At 37.1% G+C, this 14,307-nt stretch overlaps 2 protein-coding genes across 3 annotated transcripts in view; one reads left to right on the top strand and one right to left on the bottom strand.

Annotated features, from left to right (window-relative positions):
- LOC145680212 (17-beta-hydroxysteroid dehydrogenase type 6-like) overlaps nt 1–6,027 on the top strand; it is an 88,136-nt gene extending 82,109 nt beyond the window's left edge. The window contains exon 8 of the mRNA XM_081750526.1: nt 3,281–6,027. Within this exon, the coding sequence (XP_081606652.1) occupies nt 3,281–3,447 (167 nt within the window). The 3' untranslated portion in view covers nt 3,448–6,027. The remainder of the gene's footprint in view (nt 1–3,280) is intronic.
- Nucleotides 6,028–11,719: 5,692 nt separating this feature from the next.
- The window catches only part of Cox10 (Cytochrome c oxidase assembly factor 10), a 36,241-nt gene continuing 33,653 nt past the window's right edge, over nt 11,720–14,307 (bottom strand). For both annotated transcript variants that reach the window (XM_081750524.1, XM_081750525.1), the window contains one exon: nt 11,720–13,528. In XM_081750524.1, the coding sequence (XP_081606650.1) occupies nt 13,323–13,528 (206 nt within the window). In that variant the 3' untranslated portion in view covers nt 11,720–13,322. The remainder of the gene's footprint in view (nt 13,529–14,307) is intronic.

Genomic DNA, 14,307 nt, shown 5'->3' with positions numbered 1-14,307 from the left:
TCATTGGAGTAGCCACATTTGAAAAACGCAAAGCGTATCATCTTTTGGAATCGCCTAGAGGGAAACTGGTAATGAACAAATGACTGAAGGCGGAGAAAGTTCTCACGTTGCCACACATTAATACTGGAGAACACTAATGTATCTGTGATGAACGATCATCATCATCATCATGGAACGATGCTCCCAAACACTTTCGTTTCTGTGTTATCATGTGTACCCCCTTCACTTTTATGTCTATATTTGTCCTCCCTCATGTACATTATTCACTCATGACTATCGTTAAACCTTTTTACGCACGTGTACAGAGTCTTTTCAATTGTCTTTTGTGTTACTAATATTTTTCCTTGTGCATGAATTGCTATACTCTGCTATACCTTCCATATCAATGTTATACAGAGCTGGCAACACTGCGGTCCGGATGCCAACCCTGATTATGATCTTTCTTCGTCCTTGATGCCCTTGTTATGTTTAGTTTCTTTCTTTTGGTTGACTTTCTTTCCCTGTTTGCACGAAATTAACTTTTCCCGTCATTCCTGACTTTCTTCAATTTTGCCGAAATTCAATGTTTCCTCTTTCCTCGCTCCGCTCCCTATGGCCCTTAGCACCTTAAATTTCTGTGTTCTCCATATCTTTTCATGCTCAATCAGATGGCGTATGTCTGCATCTAATTTGCGCGACAACCATATGGTCCCTTACTTGTGAGATAAATGAACGTGATTTCTTATCAAAAACAGTTGATGGCATTCTTTTACCGTTTTTTGCTCTACACAGGAATCAACATTAGAACCGGAAGTGGTAATAGATTTATATGGAATACAGAAATGAAATTGGAGATGCAACGATATATATCGAAAAAATAAGTAAATAAATAAACCATGACGTTTCAGCAGGGTTGCTCAAACACTTTAAGAGAAATCAAGTTAAGAGAGTTCTATTATCTCTTATACTGATTTCTTCTATTGTATTTGGACAACCCTGCAGAAAAGTAGTGGTTGGCCCGTTTTGACATATATCGTTGTTAACTTCACTTACGAGTTACTAAATACGCAAGTTAACGTCACACGTTAGTCAAGCAATACAACACTAAAAACGACTCTGCATAAGGCTCAGAGTGTCTAGAAAAGTCAAAGGTGGATCTAGAAGGTAAGAGCGGGGAAAGGGGACAACCAGGACCTAGATTATGGTAGGTATATCATGAGTTTATTATAAACTTTAAAAAAGATATAAATAATAGCTTCAACTATTTTTGTCACTTAAAAAATTGGGGGGACTAGGCCCCCCTGGCCCCGGGTTAGATCCACCTCTAAGAAAAGTGTTATTAGCCTAAATAAAGTGGTAGTTGTTTTCAGATTTTTCTCACATGCCAGGCTATACTGCTCAACTTGTCGTGACCAAACTTTTAAATACCATTTCAAAAACTTTCTGCAAGTTAGTTCTTCCTAATTTGCTTCCAAGACCAAAGTACAAGAATAGTTTACTGGAGGATGAAAATTAAATACTTTTTTTAAAAAAAAAACTGAAATACTTCTTTAACAACCATAAAATATTGTGCAATTCATTTATATTTATCACAAAATTCAGAAAGCTTTGGTTACTTGTGTGGATGTCTTTTACGCCAACGGCTCTTTCGAAAATGTCTCTAACAAGTTTCTTGATATCTTCTCATATATTTGGATATTAAACCTAGAATATGACATAATCTACTTTCTTCTGAAGCCAGAAAGAAGGTTCTAAAGATAGGACGAGTTTTGGTTGGATGAAGTTTTCCGAAAATATCTAATTATGGTAGTATAATAAGTATTTTCAGCACTGATTGCAGCATAACATTAAGAAATGGAAGTAAGACAGTTATTTACAGTAGCCCCTACCTTTTAGTTTGCGACTGTATCTTTAATACAATACGAGGGTGGATTGAAAAGTTCGTGGCCTGACCTACAAAATTAGAATATATTTGCATAAGTTATGTTTTATTTATCTACGTAATCCACTCGACCGAGATACATTTACGCCATCTCTCCGGTAACTCTGCTATACAACTTTTAAAAAATAATTCCTCGAGCCCTGCAAAATATCCCAGTACAGCACTTTTCCCCTCTGGGTCCGGAGAAAATCGCTGATTCCTCAAAAAAAACTTTTTCATGTTTCTAAACAAGTGAAAGTCCGAGGGACACAGATCAGGTGAATAGGGCGGATGCGGCAACAGTTCGAAGCCACAAGAGTAAATTTCTGCCATGGATGCAATGGAGTGAACGCGCGCATTGTCCTGGTGAAACAACACCTTTCTTCTTAGCACCTCAGCATTCCTGGCCTTTTAATTCTGATTTTCCGACGCAAACGTCGCAGAACGGTGCAGCAGTATTCAGAATTGACACTTTCAATTTTCCAAGAAATCAATCAGGATAATGCCCCTAGCATCCCAAGAAAATTGATGACATAACCTTGTTTGCCGACAAAACTTGTCTGGCTTTCTTTGGGACAGAAGATCCAGGTCGTTTCTATTGCTTCGATTGCTGTTTTTATTCCGGTGTATGATGATGTATTCATGTCTCGTCCATAGTCACAAATCTGGCAAAAACTCCTACGGATCACTTTCAAACAGTTCAAATAATGTGTTTGTGTTCAACTGAAAGCAACTTGTGTACTCATCTCGCGGACACCTTAGAAAACCCTAATTCGTTTACGATAATGTTTTGAGCTCGCTCATAGGAAATGCCCACAGTCTCAGCTATCTTTCCGATTTGGATTCTGCGGTCATTTAAAATCAGGTTACAAATGTTATTGATATTTTCTGTAGTGATCGACATTGAAGGACTGCCATTGCGAGTGTCATCTTCAATGCTATTTCTGCCAGCTTAAATTCAGCTATACACTTTTTAACCATGGAATACTAGGGAGCGGAGTTTCCCAGTGTCTCTGTTATGTCCATATGAATTTCCTATAGTGTTAAGCTCTTTTATGCAGGTACCTAATGACACCTCGATGCTTGATTTTCTCCATGTCACAAATTTCCATCACTTCCACCGACTTAGCGGTTTATAATTCCTCACCTAAAACAACAGAGAAATGAAATTTTACGCAGTGACTACCTACGAATATAGCTACGCAGCTAATGTATTCAAACATAAAATAATTGATTCCTTCTTAGTTAGGCTACGAACTTTCCAATCCACCCTCGTATTTCACAAAGTCAAAATGGTTTTAATTTTTTAATTAGGTTAATCCACTGAAAATACATTTTAAAGCTCTCTCTAACGTGTAACGATATTTTTGTTTTTTTCAGTTACTGCTCAACGCAAGAAGCTGCCACCATTACAGAATCCATACAAAGATCGTTTAAGGAAACCAAGCCTAGTTCGCCATGTTTCACTTCCACCGAGGGAGAAGAACCCACTGGAAGTCCTCAACGAAAGTGACACAGAGACAGCCTTTGCATGGCCTCCAAAATAATTTATTTCCGGACAACTCAATTGAGAGTCGTATTAATTTGCTGCGATGTTTACACAAGGTTCAAAGATGAATTCTTTCCGAGTTCTCATTTATCAACTTCAACTTAGGCTTGCCTGTATGATAAGAACTGAGAAGCTGTCTCGTCTCGAAAAAACTGTCTACATGATGTCTCGTATCGATAATCTTGTCTGTTTTTATTGGAAGAGCGCTGTCTCATCTTGTACGAGGGTATTTCCAAAAATTTCCGGTCTGACATTGAAATATCGCGCCACTGGTACTAAGCCGTTTATGACATACAGTGCCATCTATGGAAGAAATTATGTACCAGTTTTAATTGTCTAGCTGCGTCAATTCGTCGGAGGCAGTCATTTGAATTAGCCTCTGTGAGTTGATCTCGCATACTGCATGACAATCCTCTAGTCTACACAATTGTTTTTGCCAAGGTTATTTAGTGTGATTTATGGACACACTTTAACTCTACTACGCTCCTGTAGTTGCGCAAGGGGTTGAATCTTCTTAGCGTACAACAACTTCTTAATACACGAGATGGAAGCTCATTCGGGATGTAGTCATTTCAGCCATCTTTCCTCCAATCATAGAGCAAAATGACATGGATACGTTCCTCTTTACCCATATTGATCTGCAAGAAAACAAACTAAAAACATTATGATTTTCCTGTTTCCAGATTTATCGAACACGCTGTACATTCACATGTTCATTTCGCCACTCGTAACACTTCAGGCAAATTATATACCTAACATACATGTATAGCACTGATAGACCAAATAAAAGAATGACAAAAATATACAGGGTTCCTCTGATCTGGTAAAGTCTATTTCCCTGACTTTCCCTGACCTTTGGCAGGAAATTTCCTGACTTTCACAACAGGTGTCGGATGACGTTGACATATAAATAAGGAATAAATAAGGGTGAATATTTATATATGAGAACATTTATTCTATAGAGACAAATAATAATCAATTGCTCATACGTACAATCCACTTATCTTCCACAAAAATTTGAACAACGTCCATTATAATGATTGGCTAAGCTGAAATTCATATACAATTAATGTTTGAAAACATATTTTCTAAAATTTCCCTAACTTCCAATCTTTTTCCCTGAACTTCCCTGACTTGCACCATTTTCCCTGACTTTTCTGACCAGTAGGAACCCTGATATAGAAGGTAAAAATGACAAATCACCTTGGCTGCTTCTTTTATGAATTATTTTTGTGCTTTCTACTCTTCAGTGTCCTCTGTTTCGCCGTTTCAAGAAGCTAGAATTTCCAGAACAATTATCTGCGAATACAAGAAAATACGAATCTCACAAGCACCGTATATTCGACGCACATAATACAGACATATCTCTATGGCGTTGGGCGTCCAACGGACGTTAGTTTACGAATATCAGGGTGTTAATGTCTCATGGACATCCTGTGCAGAGATGCAGTGGGTCAACAGGACGTGACCTTTTGCGACCCAGCACCCACTCTGCTTAGTGCATTGTAGACAGCATCTTCCGAACATTGGTGAACTTGTCTACGGTTTACTTTCAAGGCCTCTATTTTTCTTCCTTTAAAATTTGTTTCTATTTATCAATACTTACCTAAATTGAGTATAGCTCAAAAAAGAACTTCAGCCACTTTTGGATATTGATATTTGTAATTGTAATAATAGCAATAGGAATTACTACTTGGCTTTCGAGAAAAGTTGAATTTTACGCTGCTTTTTTGTTTACATTCGCCTAATTTACCTTGATTTGAGACTTACATATTTCATCCTATTTTCCACTGAAAAGTATTTGTAATTCAGGAAAGAAATAATTATATATAATTAAATTGAAATTCATAGTAATACGGTTCATGACAAACACTTTACCATTTTATATCGTAGAAGTCAGATCCACCAGTATTGTAACATAGCGATGCTTGAGCGATTGACCGTAGTAATTCAAACTCCGATTAGTGACAATTTCACAGCCTTGTTTTAATACAAGTGTAAACTCTTCAGTCAGTGAAGAGGAGGGCGACGATGGGTTTTGATGGGTGATGGGTCAGAGTGCGTCGTGGGTATGGGCAGAGTTAGGATTTGTCTTGTAGGGGCAGGAGACCTTTTAGTCGGTCTCGGAATTGTGGAATACTTCTTAGAATAGTGTAGAGTGAATATGAATAACTCATTTTTGACCATTTTCTTTCTGTTATTTAGTTTTATTTACTACAACTCGAGGTAGGTGGCATTTTTATTTTTTGTCAACGGGGGTGGGGATATCCCCATAGCTCCGCCTATGGTCATGTGTTACATTTTCATTGACCCACGCCATCTCTGATACTGTGGCCCGTTTATGTCTTGGATTCTTTGTGGTACATTTCTAGACTCTCTACGGAATAATTACACAACGACTTTTGGACACCCAAATATACTGTTCCGTTACTGACATATCCCATTGAAATCTCGAGCATATTCCTAGTATTAGTGAAGTAGTTTTTACTGTGAGCCCGACATGTTCCTGGGGACGTATGGACCGTGTGTTTGTGGGTGTGTAGAGACTTCCAACTTCACGATTTCTGAAAAGCACACACACACAGACATATATATATATATATATATATATATATATATATATATATATATATATATATATATATATATATATATATATATATATATATATATATATGTATGTATGTATGTATATATAACAAGCAGAGGCGGTAAGAAAAGAAAGAAACTGCTACATACAGTAAAAGGATGACGCAAAACGAACATTTCTTTCTTTCTTTGGAAGTTTCAATTTCGTCCGGTAGATGTCAACCGCAGAGAATAGCTCGCGATGTGTAACTCGTACCATTCTAGAAGTTTGTTCGTAGTTTCAAGAGTAGAAAATCGGATATGGATACTCAGTTACTCATGAAGATGACAGGTTGACTCCATCAGCAAACTCGACCGAAATAATCGCTTGAGCTATGTTGCAAACGTGGAATTTAAAAAAAATTTCTTTCGTTCAAGTTACCGTGTGCGTGTGGAGTAACGAACGGACGTATGAGTGTACAACCGCTACAATTTTTAGACTAAGGGAGACATGATTTAGGCAAGTGAATGATGATGGAGGAATTAGTACAATAAGAAAGTGGGAGGAAACGGGACTACCCTGAGAAAACCCACGCACACAATGTTGTTCACCACACTCTTACTTGGACGGGGATCGAACTAGGGACCCCACGCACCAGAGCTAAGTGCTCTACCACTCAGCCACCGTGCTCTACTACAATAGCGACATATAAAATATAGACTGAGAAAATACACTGGACAGTAGAAAGCAAAATAAAGATTTTTTTTTTCCAGAAAAAGGAATAAGCCAAAAGCATTTAAAGTGAAGAAACATTTTGTAAACTGTCTAATCACACAACATAATTGCTTAGAGAACCGGTATTGTAAGGTACACGCCACAGTTTTACTAATTTGTCATTTTGTAACAGAAGGCGGCAGACTATCCTGAAATGTGTAAATCTCGATTTGGACATGGATGTTTATCCCTACAAGTGACGTCGTCCATTTAACATGTAAACACTTACCAATATATTACATTATTTTGCCCTTTGATATATTTGTAATTTTAACATTTTAACTTGCCACCGCTATATAGAATCAACCGAACGTGTCATCAGGATGAAAGGGTTCAGAATACAAGGTTTTTCTCGGCATTAAAAGTAAGTAATGCTAAAATTTCACATTCAAAAGGAGCTGAACGACTCGGATAATAGATCCAGGGATACCGAAAGTTCATCCTTAAGATAGTTTTCTAACGGACGTAGTGAGAACTCGGAAGGAACGCACTTTTGAACGTAATTGTACATATTACTGGGATAATCAATGGAAAAGATCTCTTTACAATCTTTTTTTCCTTTCAGTTATTATTTTTAACTTGAACCATTCTAATGGTTTTCTTTTGAAAATATGTGTAATTAACTTACTAATAGTATGTTATTTCCTGGAAATCACAAAAACAAAAATGTACAAATAAATTACTTACATGTTCTTTGGGTTTTATTTCATTTCCACATTTCTTAGGGGATTAGGCTTTTGGCATCTGTGGCCATGCTCACACTATCCGAGGAAAGGAAAGGAAGAAAGGATTGGGAAAGGAAGGAAACGTCGTGGGACATCGTTAGGTACCATCCCGGCATTTGACTGGTGCAAATGAGGAAAGCCCAGGGGTCTCTCACTCAGGATGGCTGGCCTGAAAGAGCTTTTACACTTTTTCGACCGACTGACCCCACCGAGAATCGAATCTGGGACCGCTCGCACCAAAGGCGAGAGCGTTAGAAACTAAGTCCTGCGGGGCCACTCCACATTTCCGTATGTGTAAGGACATAGTCGAGAAATTTTGGGGCGAGACGTGATCAATTAGTTGAGTATTACAATAAACAGGTCAACATTATTTTCTAGTGGTTTGGAATGTACATTTCAACAAAAGTTACTACTTATACCGTCCATATAATGTTTGCTAATAGCAGTAAGCCACATCAAAATCGGTGCAATCATGATTGTACACACTATCAGGGTTCGTACTGATCTGGAGAAATATATTTCCCTGACATTTATGACTTTTGGCAGGAAATTCCCTGACTTTCATGACAAGTATCGAATGAGGTTGACACATAAATAAGGAATAAGGGTGAATATTTATACATGATAACATTTATTTGATGTAGACAAACAGTAAATAATTGCTCATACGTACATTTCACTTACCTCCCATAAAAATGGGTATTATAATGGTTGGATAAGCTGAAATTGGTGTATAATTATATTTTATAAAATTCTCCTGACTTTCCTCGCTTTCCATTCTTTTCCCTGACTTTGCTAACCAGTAGGAACCTTATCAATCCTGAGTGGGTAGCAGCAGTAAGAAAATGAATTAACAAGGTACCCAGCGTAATAAAGCTTAGGACCAACTCACGCTGATATACTGAGCTTGCTCGTCATCTCAAAGCCTCTCTCTCTCTCTCTCTCTCTCTATATATATATATATATATATATATATATATATATATAATCATCCATATATTAAAACATTCTTTGCATCACCCTTTTACCTTCTGACAATTTATCATCAGAGTATATTCCAATTTTCTTATTTTCCTTTTTAAATTCTCTCTCCAACGTTGTTGTCCTCAGTAACACCGGGTAAATCCACTTCACTGGCTTTCTGTTACAACCTTCTACTGTCTTTCCATTCGTCATCAAGCTCTTAAAAGTAGCTCTAATGGGGCGTTTACACTTAGTCGATTTGCGTTCGATTCAGTTGAATTGACGTCACTTTCGACTTAATCGACCGTGTAAACGGGACTTCAACTTAATCGCTTGTTGATCGAAGGCGACTAATCGACTGGCAACTGAATTAAAAGACGTTCTATTTTCTGTGGTTGAAATAATTGAACACATCCATCAATCTCATTCGGCCTAGTTGCTTCGATTTAGTGGCAAATGCAGCGAGTCGATTTAGAAGTGTAAACGCCCCATAAGTAGCAGTATGACAACCCATCGCTCCCCCAAAAGTCGGTCCTGGATCCGCCCTACCCATAGTTGGAAAAACAAATAAAAATTTTAACGGATTAAAATTAAAAATTAAGCCTATAAAAATACTGCAATGTTCTGTAGGTACAGTTTAAATAATGTACACGGAAATTCAATCCTTCATTCTTTTATTTAAAAAGTCTTATAAAATTTTACGAAGTTTTTTTTGTATATTCCTAAGTCTCTCTAAATGTTTCCAATGTATAGTAAGAGTGAAGGGTTGGCACACGATATGGCTTCGGGAAATAGAGGATATTTGTCGTAGCCCAGACCGACCTCAAACGGGATCGGTTATACTCCGTAGACATAGCAATCCCGGGACTATGGTATTTAAAGGATATTCTTATTGCTCATGGCAGCCTCAGAAGGTCTTAGAAGATTATACAGGGTTATTACAAATGATTCATCAGGTTTTAAAGTTTTATAACTTCAACTATTTAATGCCCACCTATTTGTACAAATAACCAATCGAAAAAGCACACTTTAAAGTTTTGTTTATGTCGTTGGAGGTTTCGTTGTGACTCACCGGGTGGCAGGGTGATCATAGTTTACAAAATGGCGAATAATCAACAGAAAGCATTTTGCGATCGTATCGACAGGTTCAGGACACAGGCTGCTTCTTGAAAGGAAAAAAGGTCCGGGCGACCACCTGTCTCGGAGGAAACAATGGAGAGCTCGAACGTGTATGGGCTGAGCTTGACTACCACATACATGTGTGTCCTGTAACACGAGGAGCGTACATAGAAATTTTGTAATGATGTGTAAGAAACTTGAAAATGTCCTTTTTCAAATGATGTATCAATCATTATTTTGTACGTAATACTTTGTGAAAGACTTTCATACAAAACCCAATGAATCACTTGTAATACCCCTGCACTCCGTAGCTTATAGCAGCCCTGAGAGTATGGTATTAAAGGGTATTTCCGCAGTCCACAGTAGCTACGGGAGAAGAGTATTGTAGATCAGCGATCAGTACTGGTACTGATAACTTCTTGGTTCCATCGTCCTTTTTTATGGCCATCTTCTTGGAACGGTTGTCGGCCTTCTTCGTAATTTCTCGAATTCTCTTCGTTTATCTAGAAGTGCAATCTCCTTCTGTCGTCTGCCACTGTTTGTTTATAATTGTAAAAGCACGTCTTTATAGTGAAAACATGCGGCTTACAATACGTGTGGGTATACGGATCCTTGCAATATAACTGATTAAAGTTAAAATTTGTAGTTTTTACTGGTACGCAATGAGAATTGTCTTGAGTTGCGAAAGTTAACATAAAATTTAATGAATAAAGTTAAGGACGTGGGAAAATTTCATTTTTTGAAAAATTCCTATTTTCAAACAGAACTGATAATTAATAAAGAGTAAAATTAAAATATCATAAGCACAAAAAATATTTTACGTGATTCCTGACATACGAATGTTTTAACGATTATCAATTAACTCCTGAAAAAATTGATTAAAATTACCAAAATTTTAATCTGTAATTTAATCGTTAATTATAAACCTGGTCATACCCTTGGTACGAATCCTGAGTGCCTGCACCTATCCATGTCATTACTTCTTGGTGGTTCAATTTTCACAAAAACAGTATGTACACCGTCCGACAATTGAGTAATGAGACTGATTTTATTGTGACCAAACAAACAAATATACAGGTGTTATGGAATATAGCGTTAATATACCAAGTGGCACGATCACGTAAGAAGTAGAAGGACCTCTGCAACTCAGTTTGTGGTATATTCCGTAATGTCGTTGTCACAGCTGTTTGGATGTCTTCAACATTGTCAAGAAGTCGTTCTTTTAATGGTAACTTCAGTTTAGGAGCAGGAAATAGTCGCTCCTTAAAGGCATATCTGGAGAATAGGGGGGCGAGGTTCCTGCAGCACACACCCTTGTTTTTTGGCCAAATATTCCTGAACAAGTACTGCCCAGTGAGAGTGTGCATTGTCATGGATAAGGAACCAGCTACCTAGGGTTGAGTATTCAGACCGAACACGACGAAAACGCTCCAAAACACTTAAACTGAGTATTCACTGTTTGCCTTTCTGGTACAAATTCATGATCAATGATACACTTACTGTCACAGACGTCAAGTTTCTCCGTATTCTCATACACTCTTCGCATCAAATCAACAGTCTGTGGCACTTTTACCCAGATTAACACAGAATTTGATATTCGCTCTCTGCTCCATGCTACTAGCGTGCCAAGGAGCTTCTCAGTTACTGCTGGTAATGGCGTCATATTTCGCGTGTGACAATGTGGTGTTGCCTGATTGTAACGGAGGGATTACTCTTTCGAACGCCCATATTGGTTTATGGATCGCATTCACAGTTTCGCCACAATAAAATTAGCCTCATTACTTAAATGTCGAACGGTGTGTACCTTTATTTTAAAGTTAAGATTTTAGTGTCTGTTTCCAGTGATCTAGGCTTTAAATATTCAATCTCTTAATCACTACAGATATTGAATGAAGATTAAAAGCAACCCCCATTCAACACCATACAACTGTAATTTTGATTGGATTGAACTGACACAGGGCACAATTTCACTGGCGGTGAATTGTTTCTGTGATGATGAACTTCGGATTTCTTATATTATAGACTAAGAAATTTAATTTTAAAATCATTATATTACATCAAACTTCTTTATCCTTTAATTTTTAGGACAGTAATGTATTCTAAAAATAAAATAGGCAATATTCAAAATTATACGTTTATTCTCATCACACTTCAATGCTGCTATTATTTATATACAACTTCAAACACCGGAAGTCCATCTAGCGCACAAATTCAACCATTTAGGAAAGAAAAATGCAAAGCAAAGATCGAAGTAAAATCAATACAATTTAGTTCTTCAATGCATTAAAACCGCAATTACTAAAACATAACAATCATAAATTAAGATATTCTTTAAAATATTTTTCAGATCATTAACGTACAAATCTTTCCCTGTATTTCATAAATAGATAAGTTTAAAAATGATTATTACTAGAAGAATGAAATATACTTTTTGATTACCTTTACAAAATATTTTTCAGCAAATTGAGATCCAAGTCGTCTAGCGATAAGATGTTTTCAGTGTTGGTCTATACACACATTGGAATCGTGCCACTTGTCATTTTCGTTCAATTTGAAAATATTTCGGAAATATTTTCGTCCTGAGAAAAGGTATCTCGGAAATACTTTAAAATTTACTTAACAGAACAATTGTTTAGGGAATTGATTACTTAAATTCCAAGTGAGATAAATACATTACAAGAAATACAGGGTTAGCATAAATGATTCATTTGTTTTGAAACGGCTATATTTAAAAATATTACATGTACATACATGAAAGATATATGAAAAGAACCATAGACTCACCAAGTTTGTATTGTGTAGAATTTGGCACCGAATTCATTGGCACATCTCAGTTCGTTACTACCTAGACGATGAACTTTCGCATCGCTCGATTGGGTGTATTGGTGAGAATGACCTAGCTTTGTTCTCCTGGCCTCCCAGATCTCCTGATTTTAAGCCCTACGACTTCTTCCTGTGGGGGTACATTAAGGATCTTGTTTACGTACCCCCACTACCACAATCCTTAGTCCAGCTCAAAGAACGCACCGGTGCCGCAGTGCAGACAATTGACAGGAATATACTACAAAGCGTATGGAATGAGCTCGAGTATCATCTGGACGTGTGTCGTGTCACCAAAGGGGCGCATATTGAACATCTGTAAATAGTATATAAATTTGGTGAGTTAATGGTTCTTTTCATATATCTTTCATCTGTGAACGTGTAATACTTTTGAAAATATAGCCTTTTCAAAATGAATGAATCATTTATGCTAGCCCTGTACAATACGGATAACATAAATAAATAGCAATGACCAATTTGTAAAGATACACTAATTGTCGTGTTATACTACATACAGTATACACACGCCTAATTATCAAATATGGCTTTCAGCAATCCTTTTCTCAACATAGAGATTACAATTACAACAACTGAAACAAAAATAATTAATAAATAATACAATATATCTTTTAACTCATTGGATGTTTCAAGTTTAATACATTTTCAATCACGCCAATGGAGTTACTCTACCGCATTCTCAAAGTGAGATCTCACAGTCAGGACTAGTAACAACACGCTTTTTCTTTAATCTAATGAACAATACATTCGATTTGCTTTGTCTTATTTCAATCCGACTACATATATACAAATACTAAAAGTGTATCACGGTTGCACAGCAACCGATTACAATTATTGCAAATTTTTATTTATATTTTACACGAAATACTACAATGACGTTCTTCTTCAAGAACACTCTAGTTGTGACTCTTGTGCACTGAGGACAATGTTTATGTTCTTATTACTATTTCCAGAAGTCTCCTGTTTCTCATCTTTTGAATAATGTTTCTTGCTAATTAGCATTAGCATCATCAACGCAGGCAGATGGATGAGAGAAAACCGAAACAAGCGCCTTGAGCTTCCACTATCACTCTCTTGGTAGAATTTCCACGCTGAAATGGAAAACAACGAAAATTAACTTACAGTTACAAAGAAAGAAAAAAAAATCTTTAATACAGGGCGTTCCAAAAAAAAAAAAGATCTGATTTTAAAAGTCCATATGTATTGATAAAAACACTACAAAAATTGAATAAATTGCAAAATACTTACAAAATATTCAAGTTTTAGCTGTATTCACCAGCTCTGTGTCCACCAGCCGAATTGTTCCCACCATTTTATCGGAAGTGCGAGTTCGACCTGGACTCTTACCTTTGCACAAGCATTCTGTCTCTTCAAATTAGCGATACCAACGACGAATGTTTTTGGGTGCAGGCGGATCAATGCCAAAACGCCGACGAAAAGTACGCCGGACCGAAATCACTGACTCAGTCTTTGCAAACTGCAGCACACAAAACGCCTTCTGTTGAGCGGACGCCATTTGACGAACTGCAAACTGAGAAGACACATTGAAGGACATTTAATGGCGATTTTCTGAAACTAGGGCACTCTCATTCAAACAACGCTCATTTCCTTGCCGGTATGTCCCATGTTCCGTAATTATTACCATCCGAAATCAGATTATAAAAATAAAAAAAAAAAAAAAACTATATATAACGTGCCACAGTTATATTCTTTAGGCCAGTGGTTTCCAACCAGAGTGGCACAATCCCATAGGGTGTGTCGCGAAAATTTTAGGGTTTTTAAAAATCACGAAGCACTTACGAGGGCAATTTTCCCCCCCTTTGTTTCTTTTTCAAGTAGTGAGTGTGATAACCAGGAATGTACTGGAGCT

This window comes from Thermobia domestica, chromosome 3 (assembly GCF_964235325.1).
Source record: "Thermobia domestica chromosome 3, izTheDome1.hap1.1, whole genome shotgun sequence".
In the NCBI taxonomy this organism is placed as follows: Eukaryota; Metazoa; Arthropoda; class Insecta; order Zygentoma; family Lepismatidae; genus Thermobia; species Thermobia domestica.
The sequence above is the reverse complement of the archived record's forward strand: the minus strand, read 5'-3'. Positions and strand labels throughout refer to the sequence as shown.